This window comes from Macaca fascicularis, chromosome 10, assembly GCF_037993035.2.
Source record: "Macaca fascicularis isolate 582-1 chromosome 10, T2T-MFA8v1.1".
NCBI classification, from domain to species: Eukaryota; Metazoa; Chordata; class Mammalia; order Primates; family Cercopithecidae; genus Macaca; species Macaca fascicularis.
Genome location: NC_088384.1, coordinates 78,564,993 through 78,580,818, shown reverse-complemented (window position 1 = coordinate 78,580,818; position 15,826 = coordinate 78,564,993). Strand labels below are relative to the sequence as shown.

Here is a 15,826-nt window from a genome sequence, read left to right as displayed (position 1 = left end):
AATCAATTTTTTAGAATACATTTTTACATGGATTCTTCATTGTTAAAGCTTTTCAAAAATATTATCTGTTTTCTGTTTAACTGAATAACTATAGAACTAAGAAATTTTTTTAATGGACATTAATGCAATTTTTTGATTAACCTTAAACAAAGGCATTTGAAAAACTATGTAAAAAACTTTCTATAACAGCTTCACTAATTTCTTTCTACCCTAAGCAGTTGAGCACATTTTTACTTTAAAACTTTTGTCACTTTATATCAAGGGTTTAAAGAATAAAATTTCAATGAAGTGTCTCATAATTATATCTTTTGAAATTACTTCAAGCCACATATATAAAGAGTTCAAGTTGGCAGAATTAGAGTTTATTTTAGGAAACTGTTTTCAGAAAAGGCTGTTTAATTTCTGTCAGGTGTGATTAAGATAAACTCATAAGCTTCATGTACTGATAGAATGCTGCTTTTAGAATCGTTTTCAATTGTTACAGTTCGGTTGAATTAATAACATTTTTGTCTTGTTTGTAGATTCGTCTTGTTTTGAATGTATTTGTTTGCTTTTTTTTGTCTTGAAAATTCTACTGTAACAGTAAGCAATTATAAAACAATGACACAGAGGCAGGAAAGTATGTTGAGTTGTGAAGGGGAAATAACTGAGCCCCAGACAAGTGTAATCTGCTGCTCCTGTCCAGAGATGCTGTTCCAGAGCTGTCAGTCTCCCCAGAATGGACAGTCCTCACTGCAGTAGAGCCCTACCTTTCACATTATAGCTAGAGCCAAGATGCAGATCATAACTTTCCAATTATGCCTTTGTTTTCATTTTCTGGCATAGATTTTATAATGTCAGAATGGACTTATGAGCTTACACAATGTTGTACCATCCTATTTTACTGATGAGAACATTGTGGTTTAGTGTCATGAATTTAGTATAGGACTCTACTTTGGTCAAACATCTTAAACACACAAAATCTGTGCATCTGAATTCCAAGTAGGACTTCTATAACTTAGAAGTTTTAAACATGTTTTGAAATGTCTGCTCATTTTATAGACATGGTTCTCACGAAGAACCTCAAGTTAAACAAAGAGATTGTTGCTAGCAGGTCCCATGCACTCAAGCCAAAGAGAACATACAGGGGAAATGAGTTGTCCCAGGATAAATTCAGAGAGCCTTCCTGATGACTTTCTCTCACCTTACTCAGAATTTCTGACCACATCAGCATGTAACTGACTTTGACTTTACTCAACCTTTGATGGCTATTCTCACGCCACCATTTTATCTGATTTCTGGCCCGGCCATAATTCTGTCCCCTTTCACAATCTTGGGCTCAGATTGTGAGCCCAGCCGTAATGCTGTTTCCTTTTCACAATCTTGAGCTCAGAAAGTTCTTGACCAGTAGGCAACTTTCTTGTAACCACCTAACCCGGATTCACCAGGTTTGCTCTGTCGGCACTTGCTTCCTGCTGTTCACCTTCCTAGTATACAGCAGAAGCACATCTTGTTTGCCTCCATTAACCTTTATGACAGCTATTGGATACCTCAGGTTTTGAAAATTTGGACAGAAACAGAGGCAGACCTGGAAGACATTTATAAATATGTAATATTAAAAATCTCTTTTAAGTCTATAATATCAATTAGTTCTGTAGCTAGACAAAGAATACCTAACTGTAGATGGTGACACCATGTGAGATTAGGGGTACCAATAAACTGATCTTGATGGTTTAAAGTGAATACTTGTTCATTTATTCCTCCTACAATACTTTGTCTTATTAATTGACTACTTCTAACCTTACCATTTTCAATATCCCTCTACCAATCTGTATTAGTTCATTTTCACAGTGTTATAAAGAACTACCTGAGACTGAGCAATTTATAAAGAAAAGAGGTTTAATTGACTCACAGTTCTGCATGCCTGAGGAGGCCTCATGAAACTTACAATTATGGTGGAAAGTGAAGGGGAAGCAAAGCACATGTCACACGAAGGAAGGAGAGAGAGAGCGAAGGGAGAACTGCCACACACTTTTAAACCATCAGATCTTGTGAGAACTCACTATCATGAGAACAGCATGAGAGAAACCACTCCCATAATCCAATCACCTCACACCAGTTCCCTCCCTAAACGTGTGGGGATTACAATTTAACATGAGATTTGGGTGAGGACACAGAACCAAACCATATCACAGCCCATTAAGTGAAAGGGAAATCATATTTCTACTTTTGCTTCTATTCCATTTTGCTTATAAGTCAACATTCGCCAGCAGCATTTGTGGCTCTTTAAAGTATTCTCTTATGTCTGTGTTATTTACGTATCAAAACTCCTTATGGATTGATTGATTGATTTTCTAGATTATATCAGGTCAGTTTCTTTCTGATAAGAAAGTTGGGACTTACGTGGAAGTGGATATGTTTGGTTTGCCTGTGGATACAAGGAGGAAGGCATTTAAGACCAAGACATCCCAAGGAAATGCTGTGAATCCTGTCTGGGAAGAAGAACCTATTGTGTTCAAAAAGGTTGGTCACAAGTTCTTGATATGAGTTATAACTGCATTTTTAGGTGTTTTACACTGAGAAAATAATGAAATGGTGAATTACTTATTGTTTAATTTGGAAATTTACACATTTATAAAGCAATTACCCTTTGAAAGCCATTCTGAAAACTCTTCAAGAATTCTGTTAATCACTTGTTTGGATTTTCAGAATTGTATTGTAAATCAATTCATTCTAGTATGCCTCAAATGGACAGCCATAAAAACATATACATTTAACTCCTATCATCTGATAGTACAAGTGATAAATGATACTTTTTAATTATAACTCAAATGAAGTAGAGTGGAAGTAGGGAATAATATAGTGGCTGAGAGAAAGAAAATTCATACTTCCTTTAAAAGGAATATTATTTAAATTCCCCAAAATCTCTAGCCTCTGAGAGCTGGTCATTCAATCTTGTCTGGGTTCCATCTAATAAAATTGAAACCTTTCACACTCAACTGGGCCCTTCTCTTTCTTCACCAAAAAGCAAATCTTCTTCACACATGCTTATCATGTAAAGGAAGAAAGTAAGTTCAGTGGGAAGTAGAATTTTTACCCTACTCTTTGCTTTTTTTCTGGCCAAAATACCTACAAAGCCAGTCTTCTGCAAGGAGAATAGCTATATGGAAACTCTCTGTGCTCTGAGATTTTTCCATATGTTAACTGAGTTTAATAATAATGTTTACTATAATGTTTACTTCTTAGGGTTATTATGAATATTCCATAAGTAAATACACTAACCACGCTTAAGAAATATCTAGCACAATGAAAATATTCAATAAATGTGAGTTTCCTGGTTTTGTAAACAATACATTTTTAAAGAGATAGTTGACTTCATGTTCTTGACATGAGATATAACTGCATATTTTAGATGTTTCACACTGAGGAAAGAAGTGAGTAGTTGCTCGTTGCTTACTATGGGAATTTACAAATTTATAAAGCAATTGTACTTTGAAAGTTATCCTGAAAGTTATTCTTGTTTTTCGGTGGTGGTTGTTTTCACTTTTTTCTGCTGTCACTTTGAAGATGCAAAAGTAATTTGCTTTGAAAACATAAATGAAATATTCACATGGTGATAAGACCACTGAACTCTTTTTGTTTAAAGATAGAACTTTTGTCATTTCCACATTGAGAATGTTCATGTAAAAATAAAACAGCCTATTTTTTTTTAACAAATGCCTCATTTAGGCAAGGTGATAAAACACAGATGAAGCCCTATCTCTGACAACCCATGTCTTCTCCTCTGACAATGAAATTTATAAGGCAACATCTCAACTTTTTGTCTAAAGTAGCTAAGTAGAAACTTCTACTTGGATCTGAAAAGGTGGTCCTGGCTAGGCGCAGTGGCTCACGCCTGTAATCCCAGCACTTTGGGAGGCCAAGGCGGTGGATCACCTGAGGTCAGGAGTTCGAGACCAGCCTGATCAATGTGGTGAAATGCTGTCTCTACTAAAAAAAAATACAAAAATTAGCCAGGCGTGGAGGCATGCACCTGTATAGTACCAGCTATTCAGAAGGCTGAGACAGGAGAATTGCTTGAACCTGGGAGGCGGAGGTTGCAGTGAGCCAAGATCATGCCACTGCACTTCAGCCTGGGTGACAGAGCAAGACTCTGTCTCAAAAAAAAAAGAAAGACAGAAAAAAGAAAAGAAAAGCTGGTCCTGATTGAATAATACCTTTCTAATTATTTCTTGGAATTGTTCATTCGTATAACCAGATGTGTCCTTAATGTCCTTTGTAGGTGGTTCTTCCTACTCTGGCCTGTTTGAGAATAGCAGTTTATGAAGAAGGAGGTAAATTCATTGGCCACCGTATCTTGCCAGTGCAAGCCATTCGGCCAGGTATGGATAGTGTGCTGAGAAACTTTTAATCAAAGTTGCAAAGAAAATCATCACTGCTTAAAATATTACTAGAAAATGATTTAGGAAACTATTTTCTGCTTTGTAATTTTGTTACGTAACAAGAGCTATGAGATTTAGTTACATGTTTTTGTGGCATGTTGTAGTATTAACATATTAGTCAACTCTTTCAACAATAATTATGTGTAACAAACAATCTGAAAACTTATATGCAAGTATTTATCTTCATGCTCATAGGTCTGTGGGTTGGCCAGTTTTGGCTGATCTAGCCTGGGCTCAGCAGCATAGCTGTGCTTCAGGTTCTGGGTTGGGTCTATGTCTGTCCCACACGTGCTCACTCTGGGGCCCAGGCTGAAGTGGCAGTTCCTTCCACAATATGGACTTCTCTTGGCAGACCATTGGAATACAGAGGGCCAGTCTAATTCTGCATGAGCATTTTAAGCCTGTGCTTACACCAAAATACTAATATACTGTTGACCAAAGCAGAGCTTAAGCACAAGTCAAGAAATCACGTCAAAGCTGAGCATGGCGGCTCACCCCCATAGTCTCAGCACTTTGGGAGGCTGAGGCAGGAGGATCTCTTGAAGCCAGAAGTTTGAAACCAGCCTGGGCAACAGAGTGAGACCCTGTCTCTACAAAAAATAGTAATAACAATTAAAAAAAAAAAGAAGTGATGTCAAGTATAATTCTATTATTGGGACAAGTTTGGATCAATAATTCAGTCTATGACATATGATTTTGAATTCTCTTTTGTAGGGAAAAAAAACATATGGTTGGAAAGGAAAAAATCACAATGAATGTTTTCTTTTCTGATGAGAAAAATAATACCTTATCATTCATAACTGTTATTAAAATGAAAAAAGTGACCTGTTTTTCATCTAAAGTAACCTGAAATACATGCTTTCGTCACATAGATGTGCATACTTATAACTAACATTGGGAAGGAAATATGTGCTACACAGCATTATTCTCACCTTCCAGGCTATCACTATATATGTCTAAGGAATGAAAGGAACCAGCCTCTGATGCTGCCTGCTGTCTTTGTCTACATAGAAGTGAAAGACTATGTGCCAGACACATATGCAGGTAAACAACTTAACTCAAATACCCCTTTACTCAAAGGGGCATTTCTGTCTAGGTCACCATATATTTTTGGGTTAGTGGAAGGAAAACTGAACCAAACAAAACAGGAGATTCTGGCTTCAGAATCACCCCTACTTTCGTATGTGTGTTTACAGGTAAATTGCTTGAGCCATTGTGAATACATTTTAATTTAATGTATTTTAATTAAAATCACAACACCTCAGTTTTTTGAATATTTATTCCCTGGTAGTCTTATTCTCATGGGCCCAGCACTTACCAACTCATGTTATCCATTACAACAGATGTCTAGGTCTGTACACTGAATTTGTCTTCCACCAATTTTAGAATGCTGATTCTTTTCATGGGTGATATCCTAAATTTAAGGAATTAACCAAGAATCATAAACATAAATGCTTATAGTGCCAAGCAGCTTGGGTGTAAGACACTGGGGAGTACTGGAGACCATGGTAAGCTTGTGGCACATGGTCCATCCAAAGCTGGCAGCCATAACTCATTCCAGCTAGGCACTGCCATTCAAATGATAACTATATTGCCAAATCATTGGGTTATCTCAACAGTCCGGAAAGCAGGCTTTTTATGTAAAATGTCTCCATTTATGAAACATCATTTGAGCCAAATAGGACAATTGTGTGGGCCATTGCTGGAATGGATAGGCCCCTCAAAAAGAAACTAAAGAATCAAGAGTATTGAAGGATCCTGAGTTGAAGCCTGTCCAGTTTGACTCTCAGAACTAAACTCTTAATTTGTCTCTTCCTGAAGTTTCAACAGAGTCCTAACCCTTGTCCATGTTCAAAGTGTTGGTTAGAGGAGTAGATAGTTGTATGGGTAGATGGAAGAATGGAAGATGGATAATGACTGGGTGGATGGATGGATGGATGGGTGGGTAGATGGGTGATGAATGAATGCATGGACTGATGGTCAGACAGATGAGTAAGTAGATGAATGATGGATAATCAATACCTCCAGGACCTTTGATCTAAAATGTCTCTTCCCTATTTAGATGTCATTGAAGCTTTATCAAACCCAATCCGGTATGTGAACCTGATGGAGCAGAGAGCTAAGCAATTGGCTGCTTTGACACTGGAAGATGAAGAAGAAGTAAAGAAAGAGGTGAGAGGGTGTTTTAATCTCACATACAGCATTAAGCATGATTTCCACACCTACTTGTTGGCTTTGTCTAGGTAATATCACATACCTCAGGAGAAGAAATAGAACATTGGAACACTTTCATGGAGTTCAGCATCATGTCACAGAACATCTAGATGATTGACTTAGATTTTTCATATTTCATTTTCTTTTGGTGTTCTGTGGATACCATGAGCATCTTATCTTGTGATAAAATTAAACTGTACACATCTTGCTATTTCCATTGAAACATTCTACATGATTTCATGCCAATTAAAGGTGATAAAGGCACTTAAAAAAGAAGATAATCATCAAATCATTTAGGGTTTCCCTTTGTCTTTAATGTAGTACGCAGGATTTTCAAAGTGCTTTTCTGATTTTTTATAATACGTAAAACATTTAACACAATACCTGGAAAATAGTATGAGCCATGAAGAGTCTACTATCATTATTAGATGGTTTATTTACATATTATAATGTATGTCCTCCAAATAGTTGATATATTATTCCAAATTAGATGTCACAATGCAAAGCATAATTAAGGAAGGATCTAAAAATAGTAGAAATGAAGTTTAAAAATATAAAGCTTCTATGTAGACTGGCAGTCTTTTTGCTTTTAAAAAAGTGAATTATAACTTGATTATTAAAGGTGACACTAATATTAAAAAGTGATAAAATTTTGCTATTTTCATATTTTATTCAGAGGAAAAACTCGAGAAAAAAGAAAATGGAGAACTGTCAGTATTGGGGGAAAAAACCTTGAAAATTGTTTTAATAACTATAATAGTTATCTATTAAATAGTTCATTTAAATAGTCTATTAAAGTTGATATTGTTCATTAAGTAATGCTTTTCTTATTTCAAAAGCATTCTAGATTTATCATAGAAAATTTAAAACATAAAAATGACAAAAGAAAACAACAAAGAAATCAACTGTAATTCAAATATCCCATCCACTCAGAGATAGCCACAGTGAATGTGGGGTGTATACATATCTAGCCTTTTTATGCACAACTGTTACTCTTTCATAAAATGGGATAATATTCACAGTTTGTGTTGTAAGTGAAAATAAAAGTATTAAGTATCTCATTGTCCATGTCATTAAATATTCTTCTATGACATGACTTTTAATAACTCATAGCCTTCTATCATATAGCTCCACCATAATTTAATTACTAAGCCCCCAATTATTGGATATTTGCAATGCTGCACTATTTTATTTTATTTTATTTTATTTTATTTTATTTTATTTATGGGTACATAGTTGGCATATATGTTATGGGGTGCATTTGATATTCTGATATAGGCATACTGATTTTTGTACACTGATTTTTAATTCTACAACTTCACTGAATGTTCATCAGTTCTAATAGCTTGTTGGTGGAGTCATTCGGTTTTTCCAAATATAAGATCATATCATCTGCAAACAGGAATAACTTGACTTTTTCCAATTTGGATGCCCTTTTTTCATTTTCTTGTCTAATTGCTCTAGCTTGGATTTCCAGTACTATGTTGAATAACAGTGGTGAAAGTGAGCATCCTTGTCTTATTCCAGATCTCAGAGGAAAGGCTTTCAGTTTTTCTTCATTCAGTTTGATACTAGCCATTGAATTGTTATATATGGCTTTCATTGTGTTGATATATGTTCCTTCTATACCCAGGTAGGGTTTTTTTGAGCGGTTTTACCGGAAGGGATGTTGAATTTTATCAAATGCTTTTTCAACATCAATTGAAATGATCATATGGGTTTTTTCCCTTCATTCTGCTGATATGATGTGTCACATTGATTGATTTGCATATGTTGAACCATCCTTGCATCTCTGGGATAAATCCCACTTGGGAGAATAATAGCTCAGCCCCTTGCTTGTGGTGGGCAACTTCTGTGTTGCAGTTCATGCTCCCGAGCGCCCTGTGGGATCAGCCTGAGACTGGAGTTTGCCTGAGGCCACATTTCAACTTATCTTCTTTCCTGTCTTAACCTGTTTGCCTCACCTCCCTGCAGTTTTTTCCTGAGACCATTCTCTCAGTAACTCATGTGCTCAAGAATCCTCATGTCCACTTCTGCTTCTAGGGAAACCAGCAATGCTAAGTAGCTTGCTGTTTTATAAATAAATACAAGAATGAGTTCCCTTTCTGAATTAATTCTTAATTAGTTAATTAAGAATTTAAATACTTGGCAATACTTACATCTTTCATTCTGATATTTCTTCAACGATAATAGTGCTTTTTCTCTTTTCCATGACCTTTAAAAGATTAAGGCTATTCTATGAGTCTCTCAGTTTACTCATATGGACATCAGTATGAAATTAATTTCTCTCTTTGGAAATCCACCAAAGGTTCTCAAATTCTTTTCTCTTTTTCTGCTTTACTTAATAGCATATTTAGGCCGGGCGCGGTGGCTCAAGCCTGTAATCCCAGCACTTTGGGAGGCCGAGACAGGCGGATCACTAGGTCAGGAGATCGAGACCATCCTGGCTAACACGGCGAAACCCTGTCTCTACTAAAAACACAAAAAATTAGCCGGGCGAGGTGGCAGCGCCTGTGGTCCCAGCTACTCGGGAGGCTGAGGCAGGAGAATGGCGGGAACCTGGGAGGCGGAGCTTGCAGTGAGCTGAGATCTGGCCACTGCACTCCAGCCTGGGTGACAGAGCGAGACTCCGTCTCAAAAAAAAAAAAAAAAAAAAAAAAATAGCATATTTAATAAAGTATAATTAAAGGTAAGGATAATTTACATAGATATAAATAAATCACCATTAATAGCATTCTTCTCTAAATAGAAAACAGGACCTATTAGGTACAATGCATATTACCTGAGTGGCAAAGTTATCTGAATACCAAACCCTTATGACACACCAATATAACAAACCCTCGTGTGTACCCCGAACCTAAAATAAAAGTTAAAAAAAAAACCCAAAAAAACAGTAATGTCTTTTTTCAACTGGATGTATTTTATTCTGTAAGAAATAGAGGTTAAATGAAAGCATTTTCAAGTGAAATTACATGTATTTTCGGTATTTAGAGGAAATACTTTTTAGATTATCAACTTTAACCTATTAGTTAGCCATTGTATCTAAGGAATAAGCACTTGCTTCAAGAGAACATTTCAACACTACCATATTTCAGCCTACTTTTTATGTTGTCTGACATACATGTTCTTGTGAGTGAGCTGAAATTTATCTAAAATTGTTTGCAAATATTAGCTGGCTGTGCTGACCCATGCCTGTAATCCCAGCTACTCAGGAGCCTGAGGCAGGGGAATTGCTTGAGTCCAGGAGACTGAGGCTGCAATGAGATATAGTAATTGAGCTAAAGGTCTCATAATGGAACATTTTCCTAATGGTGCTTCAGAGAGACAATTTCTGTAATGACTAGGGGAAAATGTCACCCTAAAGAATGGGAGACGTAAGGCCTTTGAGATTGTAGGACTCTTTTTACAAATTGATGTCCTTTGAAAACTTATCTTTGCACCATCAAAAAGGTATTTCAGGAGAATAAAATGTACAAAACTACGGAAGTAGTTTCAGGTCACCCTTATTTTTGTTGTTCTTAAAGATGAGCAGAAAGCATTTTTAGAAATGTATAATATTGTTTAAACTTGGACAGTATTTGGACATTTTTCAGTTTTAGAAATAATTTTAGAGGCATTGAATCACATAGACTCTGTCTTGGTCTAACAGAGAAAATACGATTTTTTTTCCTTTGACATGTTTAAACTCTTAACTGGCCTCATTTTTACAACTCAAGAAAAAAAAAAATCATTTGCCCTTAACATGTAATGCTAGGAAAGAAAAGTCATTTCACACTTTGAGCACCAGTGTGTCTTTTTTCTTGTCTTGGAATAATGTAAGTTTGTTTGAATGATGCCATTGAAAATAAGTAACTGTGGTTTTCTCTGAAGAAAATTCTATCTAGGACATGGCAGGCACTGGAGACACTATTTTAGCATCAAAGACTTTTTTAGTATCATCATTTTAATGTGATGCTTCTAAAGGTCATTTCTGTTTGAACGTTAAAAAATTCATTGGACTGCAAAATATTACCAGGTTTTTAATAGTCTTATAAATTATCTTCCTAGAGTAATTTATAAACCAAATAGAGAAGAAAGTGGAATTTTCCCCCATGATTTGAACAATACATATTCATTTCAGATAAGGCAAAAATATATTATTCAGATTATATTATACATATGTTATGTGTATAATATATATTAGGTTACATATTATCTGAATAATGGTTGGAAGTGAAGGAATAATAAAGATTTGTTATTGGATTTATTTTGTCTTTGTAAATTCAGAGTGGTAGATTAGTCAAGTTGTAGAATAAGTGTTTTACTGAATCCTAACGAGGTATAACATTCATAGTTAATTCCTCTAAATAAAAAGTCATGTAGAAAAATTTTAAAACATAGTAAACTAAAGAAATAAAAATTTAAAACCCTCTAATTCTGCAAATACTGTTAACATTTTTAATGTATATCCTTCTAGCACGTTTCCTATGTAAATTTTCATTTGTTTATTTTTTGAGACGAAGTCTCAAGGATGGGCCCTTCGTTCATCTTTCTGTCCTCTGTAGCAGGTTACCTGAATGAGTGAGCACAGGGTATAAGACCTTTACCTTAAATAGTAACATCTTTTGATTGAATTTTTAGTTGAATATCAAGAATTTTCCCCCTTTAATCACTGGATGTTGTCAGAACTTATTCTTCAGAAAGTTAGGTTTATCTTTGTGGGTTCTATTTGATTGGTTTGTGCATTGGCTGTCCAAAATACATATCCCTCAACTTGGAAGTTACAAAAGCTGTATTCATCTGCCAAGCATTCATTTCCATACTTGGGAAAATTGTCCTCTAACACAGAGTCCCTGACACTACAAATCTTACCCAGCCCTCAAGGCCAAAAATGTTCACAAGAATTCCCAACATCGTCTGTGTTTGCATCCTGCAAGTAAAAGTGTGTGAGTGGTCTTTGTGTAATATTGATGTTGAAAAGGAAAAGTTGTTTGGTAATACTAAAAGTTTATTTATTCCAAAGGGCCTACTTTTTATATTGTCTGACTCACATGTTCTTGTGAGTGAGCTGAAATTCATCTAAAATTGTTTGCAAATATTAGCTGAGTGTTCTAACACATGCCTGTAGTCCCAGCTCTCGGGAGCCTGAGGCAGGAGAATCGCTTGAGTCTAGAAGGCAGAGGCTGCAATGAGCTGTAAATGCACTACTGTACCCTAGCCTGGGTGACAGAGATCATGTCTCTTAAAAATAAATAAAATAAAATAAAATAAAATAATTGGTAAATATTTCCTAATTCAGTGTATGGCCCCAATTTGATTATTTGAATAATGATATGAATTTCGCCAATAAAATAATGTGACATCAATAGAATCCAAGGTAGTGCTTTCATAAGGTTACAATGTTTTGCCCAAGGCCTTGGATACCATTTAATTATTCAAAACAGAAGTTTGATATTTCATTCACAATTAAGAACTTCACATTAAATCAAAGATGAGGTTTACAGCTCATTTTGGATTCTCTTTAAATAAACTTCTTCCTCCTTCAAATCTTCCTTCTCAAATAATAAATTTGCAAGATATTAATTTATAGAAACAATAGTTTATCAAAATCCCTGAACTTTGAAGCATCCAATACAGTAAAAAGAAAAGGCTTTCCTTTAAATAATGACACCATCTCTTTCATTTCTATACTGTACAGATTTGGCAATGCACTTCCATTGGATGCCTTGGATAAAACTGGGTCTTAACTAGGAAAACCGTAGTAATCTCCATTTTTAGAGAAGGGAACAATTGCTCATTATGGTAGAGTGATTTGGTGCCTAATATCAATGGCCAGTAAGTTGAAGAACTAGGGTCTTTTTAAATAAGTATCAAGAAAAGACCATTCATTCACGTGACTTGAAACTGGTCAATGATTGGTTCAATTCAACTGCTTTTGCAAATATCTTCCATAAAAATTTCTAAAATTTCAGTGGATTCTAATGAGGGACTTTGGATTCATCTGCCTAAAATAGGTATGAGTACAGTAACTTAAATATCCATGTCATGTCCGATTATAAAATCATGGCTCTCAATTAATGATGAAGTTTTTCACTCGGCTTCAGAGCAGGGCTTCTCAAATCTTAATTTGCATACAGGTGTAGGAAATGGGGGGCATGTAGGTCAAAGGATACAAAGCAAGAAATATGTAGGATGAACAAGTAAAAAAATCTAATGTACAGCATGAGGACTATAATTAATAATCGTGTATCGTAGTCAGAATTTTTTCTAAATGAGTAGATTATAGCTGTTCCTGCCACAGGGGGACAAAATGGGTAACTGTGTGAGATGATGGATATGTCTTTTGTTCCCTTATAGTAACCATTTTACTCTATGTAGGTATCTTATAACATGTTGTAAGTCTTGAATATACACAATAAAATTTATTTTTTTAAAGATGCATACAGATCACTTGAGAATCTTGTTACAATGCAGATTCAGATTCAGTGGCTCTGTCATAATGGATCACAAAACACTGCATATTTAACAAGCTTCTAGGTGATGCTTATGGCCCATGGACCATATTTGGAGTAGCAGGGCTCTCAAACTTTAGCATGTACCAGACTCACCCAGATGGCTTTCTAAAACACAGATTGATGGGCGTCATAGTCAAAGTTTCTGATTCAGTAGGTCTGGGGTGGACCCAAGAATTTGCATCTCTAACAATTTGCGGTGAAGCTGATGCTGGTCTAGGGACCACACATTAAGAACTGCTGCTTTGAAGTCCTGCATCTTTCTTTTGCAAGAGCGTGGCTCTCCCCAGATGAAACCCATTAATTCCATCCACTCTAAAATGTCGGCTTAATCACAGAAACCTGGGAAGGGCTCCAGGAGACACTTTTTCTGGGAATTATCCAGAATTTGTCCTGTGAGCGATTGACCGTAGTCCTTACCAAATGATTTGACTTAATTAATTTCAAAGATATATTTCCACAAAATTAATGTAAAGAGTTGTTGGTCTACTTTCTTTTAAAAAGAGAAATCCATGATTTCTACCTAACAGCCAAGGGTTTAATCCTTCTGATTTCTTTGGAAACTGTATCAAAACACTTCTAATAAATTAAAGTTGGTAGGAACTTTTTTATATACATATATATTAAAGTTTATATATATAACACATATAAATGAGTCAGCAGAGCTATGTTCCTTTACCCTTTTATAGACTTCTGAATAACCTGCTGCTATTATGCATTAAATATAAACTTTTGACAGATAGCAGAAAGCAGCATCTTCACTCTTTTCATTCATTGATTTATTCATTCATTCAAATTTTTTTTTTTATTTTAGCCTAACATTTAGGTGGTTCTTTACTTTCAGGACTTAGCCATTAATAGTATAGCTATTTATTGTATACTAGCAGGAAAATAAATGTGAATTCATTCATTCATTCATTCAATTAAAAAAAAAAACCACACAACTATGTGTCAGTCACTCTCATGGCCCTTATATGTGTAATGCTGAGGAAAATCAGATGCTCTCATAGTCCTTACAACTTGGAGGAAGAGAGTGACATTATAAAATTTATACATCTACATGTAAAATTGCAGCTGTTACTAATGTTCAACAAAATGATACCATATGAGTGCTGATGACTCATGCGAGTGCTTATATGATGACACAGCCATGCTGTGTCAAGATTCACTTGAATCCATGCTCCAGTTACCGCTGGAAGAACTTGCTGGACATTAACTGTGCAAAACACCAAAAGGGCTTTACTTGGTGTCAATGAAGAAGTCAACAGATGAATTTATCCAGCTCGTTAAAGCTGTCTCTTGCTTCTAACTCACACTGGTAGACTCTTCAAAATTAGGAGTTTTGGCATACTTCATTATGAAAAATTCTAAGCTAACATTGAAAGAACTGTATAAGGAACACCTATATATCAGCCACTTGGATTCCATAATTAAAATTTTGATGCTTTCACTTGATCACATATAAATCCCTCTATCCATTTATCAATCCATCTTAGTTCAATATGATGCATTTTAAAGTAGGTTGCAAACATCAGTATACTTCACTCCTAAATATTTGGGAGTGCATACAGCAGGATGAAGTTTGTAAGAATGATTCTGAATTTCTTAGAAATAGGAGGCAGATACATTATCTAATTTCATTCAAGTAATAGAAATTTAAGGTACAATTTGTACTCATGTTTGAAGAAGCTCCTGCTTAAGGGAAAGGCTGGCTCTAACAAAGCTACTTTATGACAATATTTGTCCTCAGTGGAGTGGATTTCTGCATGATGAAATTATGAGACTCACCCATAATATGCTGGAAAAATTGATGGCCTTGCCTCTTACCCATGTGGTGCCCATCCAAAGGAAGATGCTGTCATCCTAATCAGCTACACAGAAGGAACTGCACTCTTTAGATGACTCAGACGAGGAAAGCAAGATCCAACACCTCTAATAGCCCAGTAACACATATGATATTTGAAAGACCCTTCACTTACCATGTTAACCATTCAGTTAAATCCTCCAAATCCTAATTCTCTGCTGCTTAGCCATCAGATCCAAACTTTTTTTTTTTTTTTTCTTTTTTTTTTTTTTTGAGACGGAGTCTCGCTCTGTCGCCCAGGCTGGAGTGCAGTGGCGCGATCTCGGCTCACTGCAAGCTCCGCCTCCCGGGTTCCCGCCATTCTCCTGGCTCAGCCTCCCGAGTAGCTGGGACAACAGGCGCCCACAACCGCTCCCGGCTAATTTTTTGTATTTTTAGTAGAGACGGGGTTTCACCGTGGTCTCGATCTCCTGACCTTGTGATCCGCCCGCCTCGGCCTCCCAAAGTGCTAGGATTACAGGCGTGAGCCACCGCGCCCGGCTCAGATCCAAACTTTCAATGCCCAGGATGGAAATCTTTTCAACCAGTACATCAAATAGCTTTTCCTCCTTCTATAAAACTTATAAAGATGATCTTTTCAGTTACCCTTTTACTGCTCCATCTGTATTCTATTTTCAATGCACTTCTGTTCATTTTGGAATTAGGAAGCCTATAAATTCTTTTTATATTTAATTTTAACATTCAAGTTAGGCATATTTTGAAGAAAAAGATATTGCAATGATTTCATTTAACCACTAGAGGGCAGGAACTTACTTCTGTGGTTCATTCTGCACTTTTTTTTTTTTTTTTTTGCTACCCACCTGAGCAAAATCTAGCTAATGCAACTAAAGTACTAC

General features: G+C 35.8%; 1 protein-coding gene across 3 annotated transcripts in view; it reads left to right on the top strand.

The window, feature by feature from the left end:
• Positions 1 to 15,826, top strand: part of PLCB1 (phospholipase C beta 1) — a 744,009-nt gene that overhangs the window by 593,832 nt on the left and 134,351 nt on the right. For all 3 annotated transcript variants that reach the window (XM_005568372.4, XM_005568373.4, XM_065521765.2), the window contains exons 20-23: positions 2,338 to 2,502; positions 4,262 to 4,361; positions 5,361 to 5,465; positions 6,484 to 6,593. In XM_005568372.4, coding sequence (XP_005568429.1) covers positions 2,338 to 2,502; positions 4,262 to 4,361; positions 5,361 to 5,465; positions 6,484 to 6,593 — 480 coding nt within the window. The remainder of the gene's footprint in view (positions 1 to 2,337; positions 2,503 to 4,261; positions 4,362 to 5,360; positions 5,466 to 6,483; positions 6,594 to 15,826) is intronic.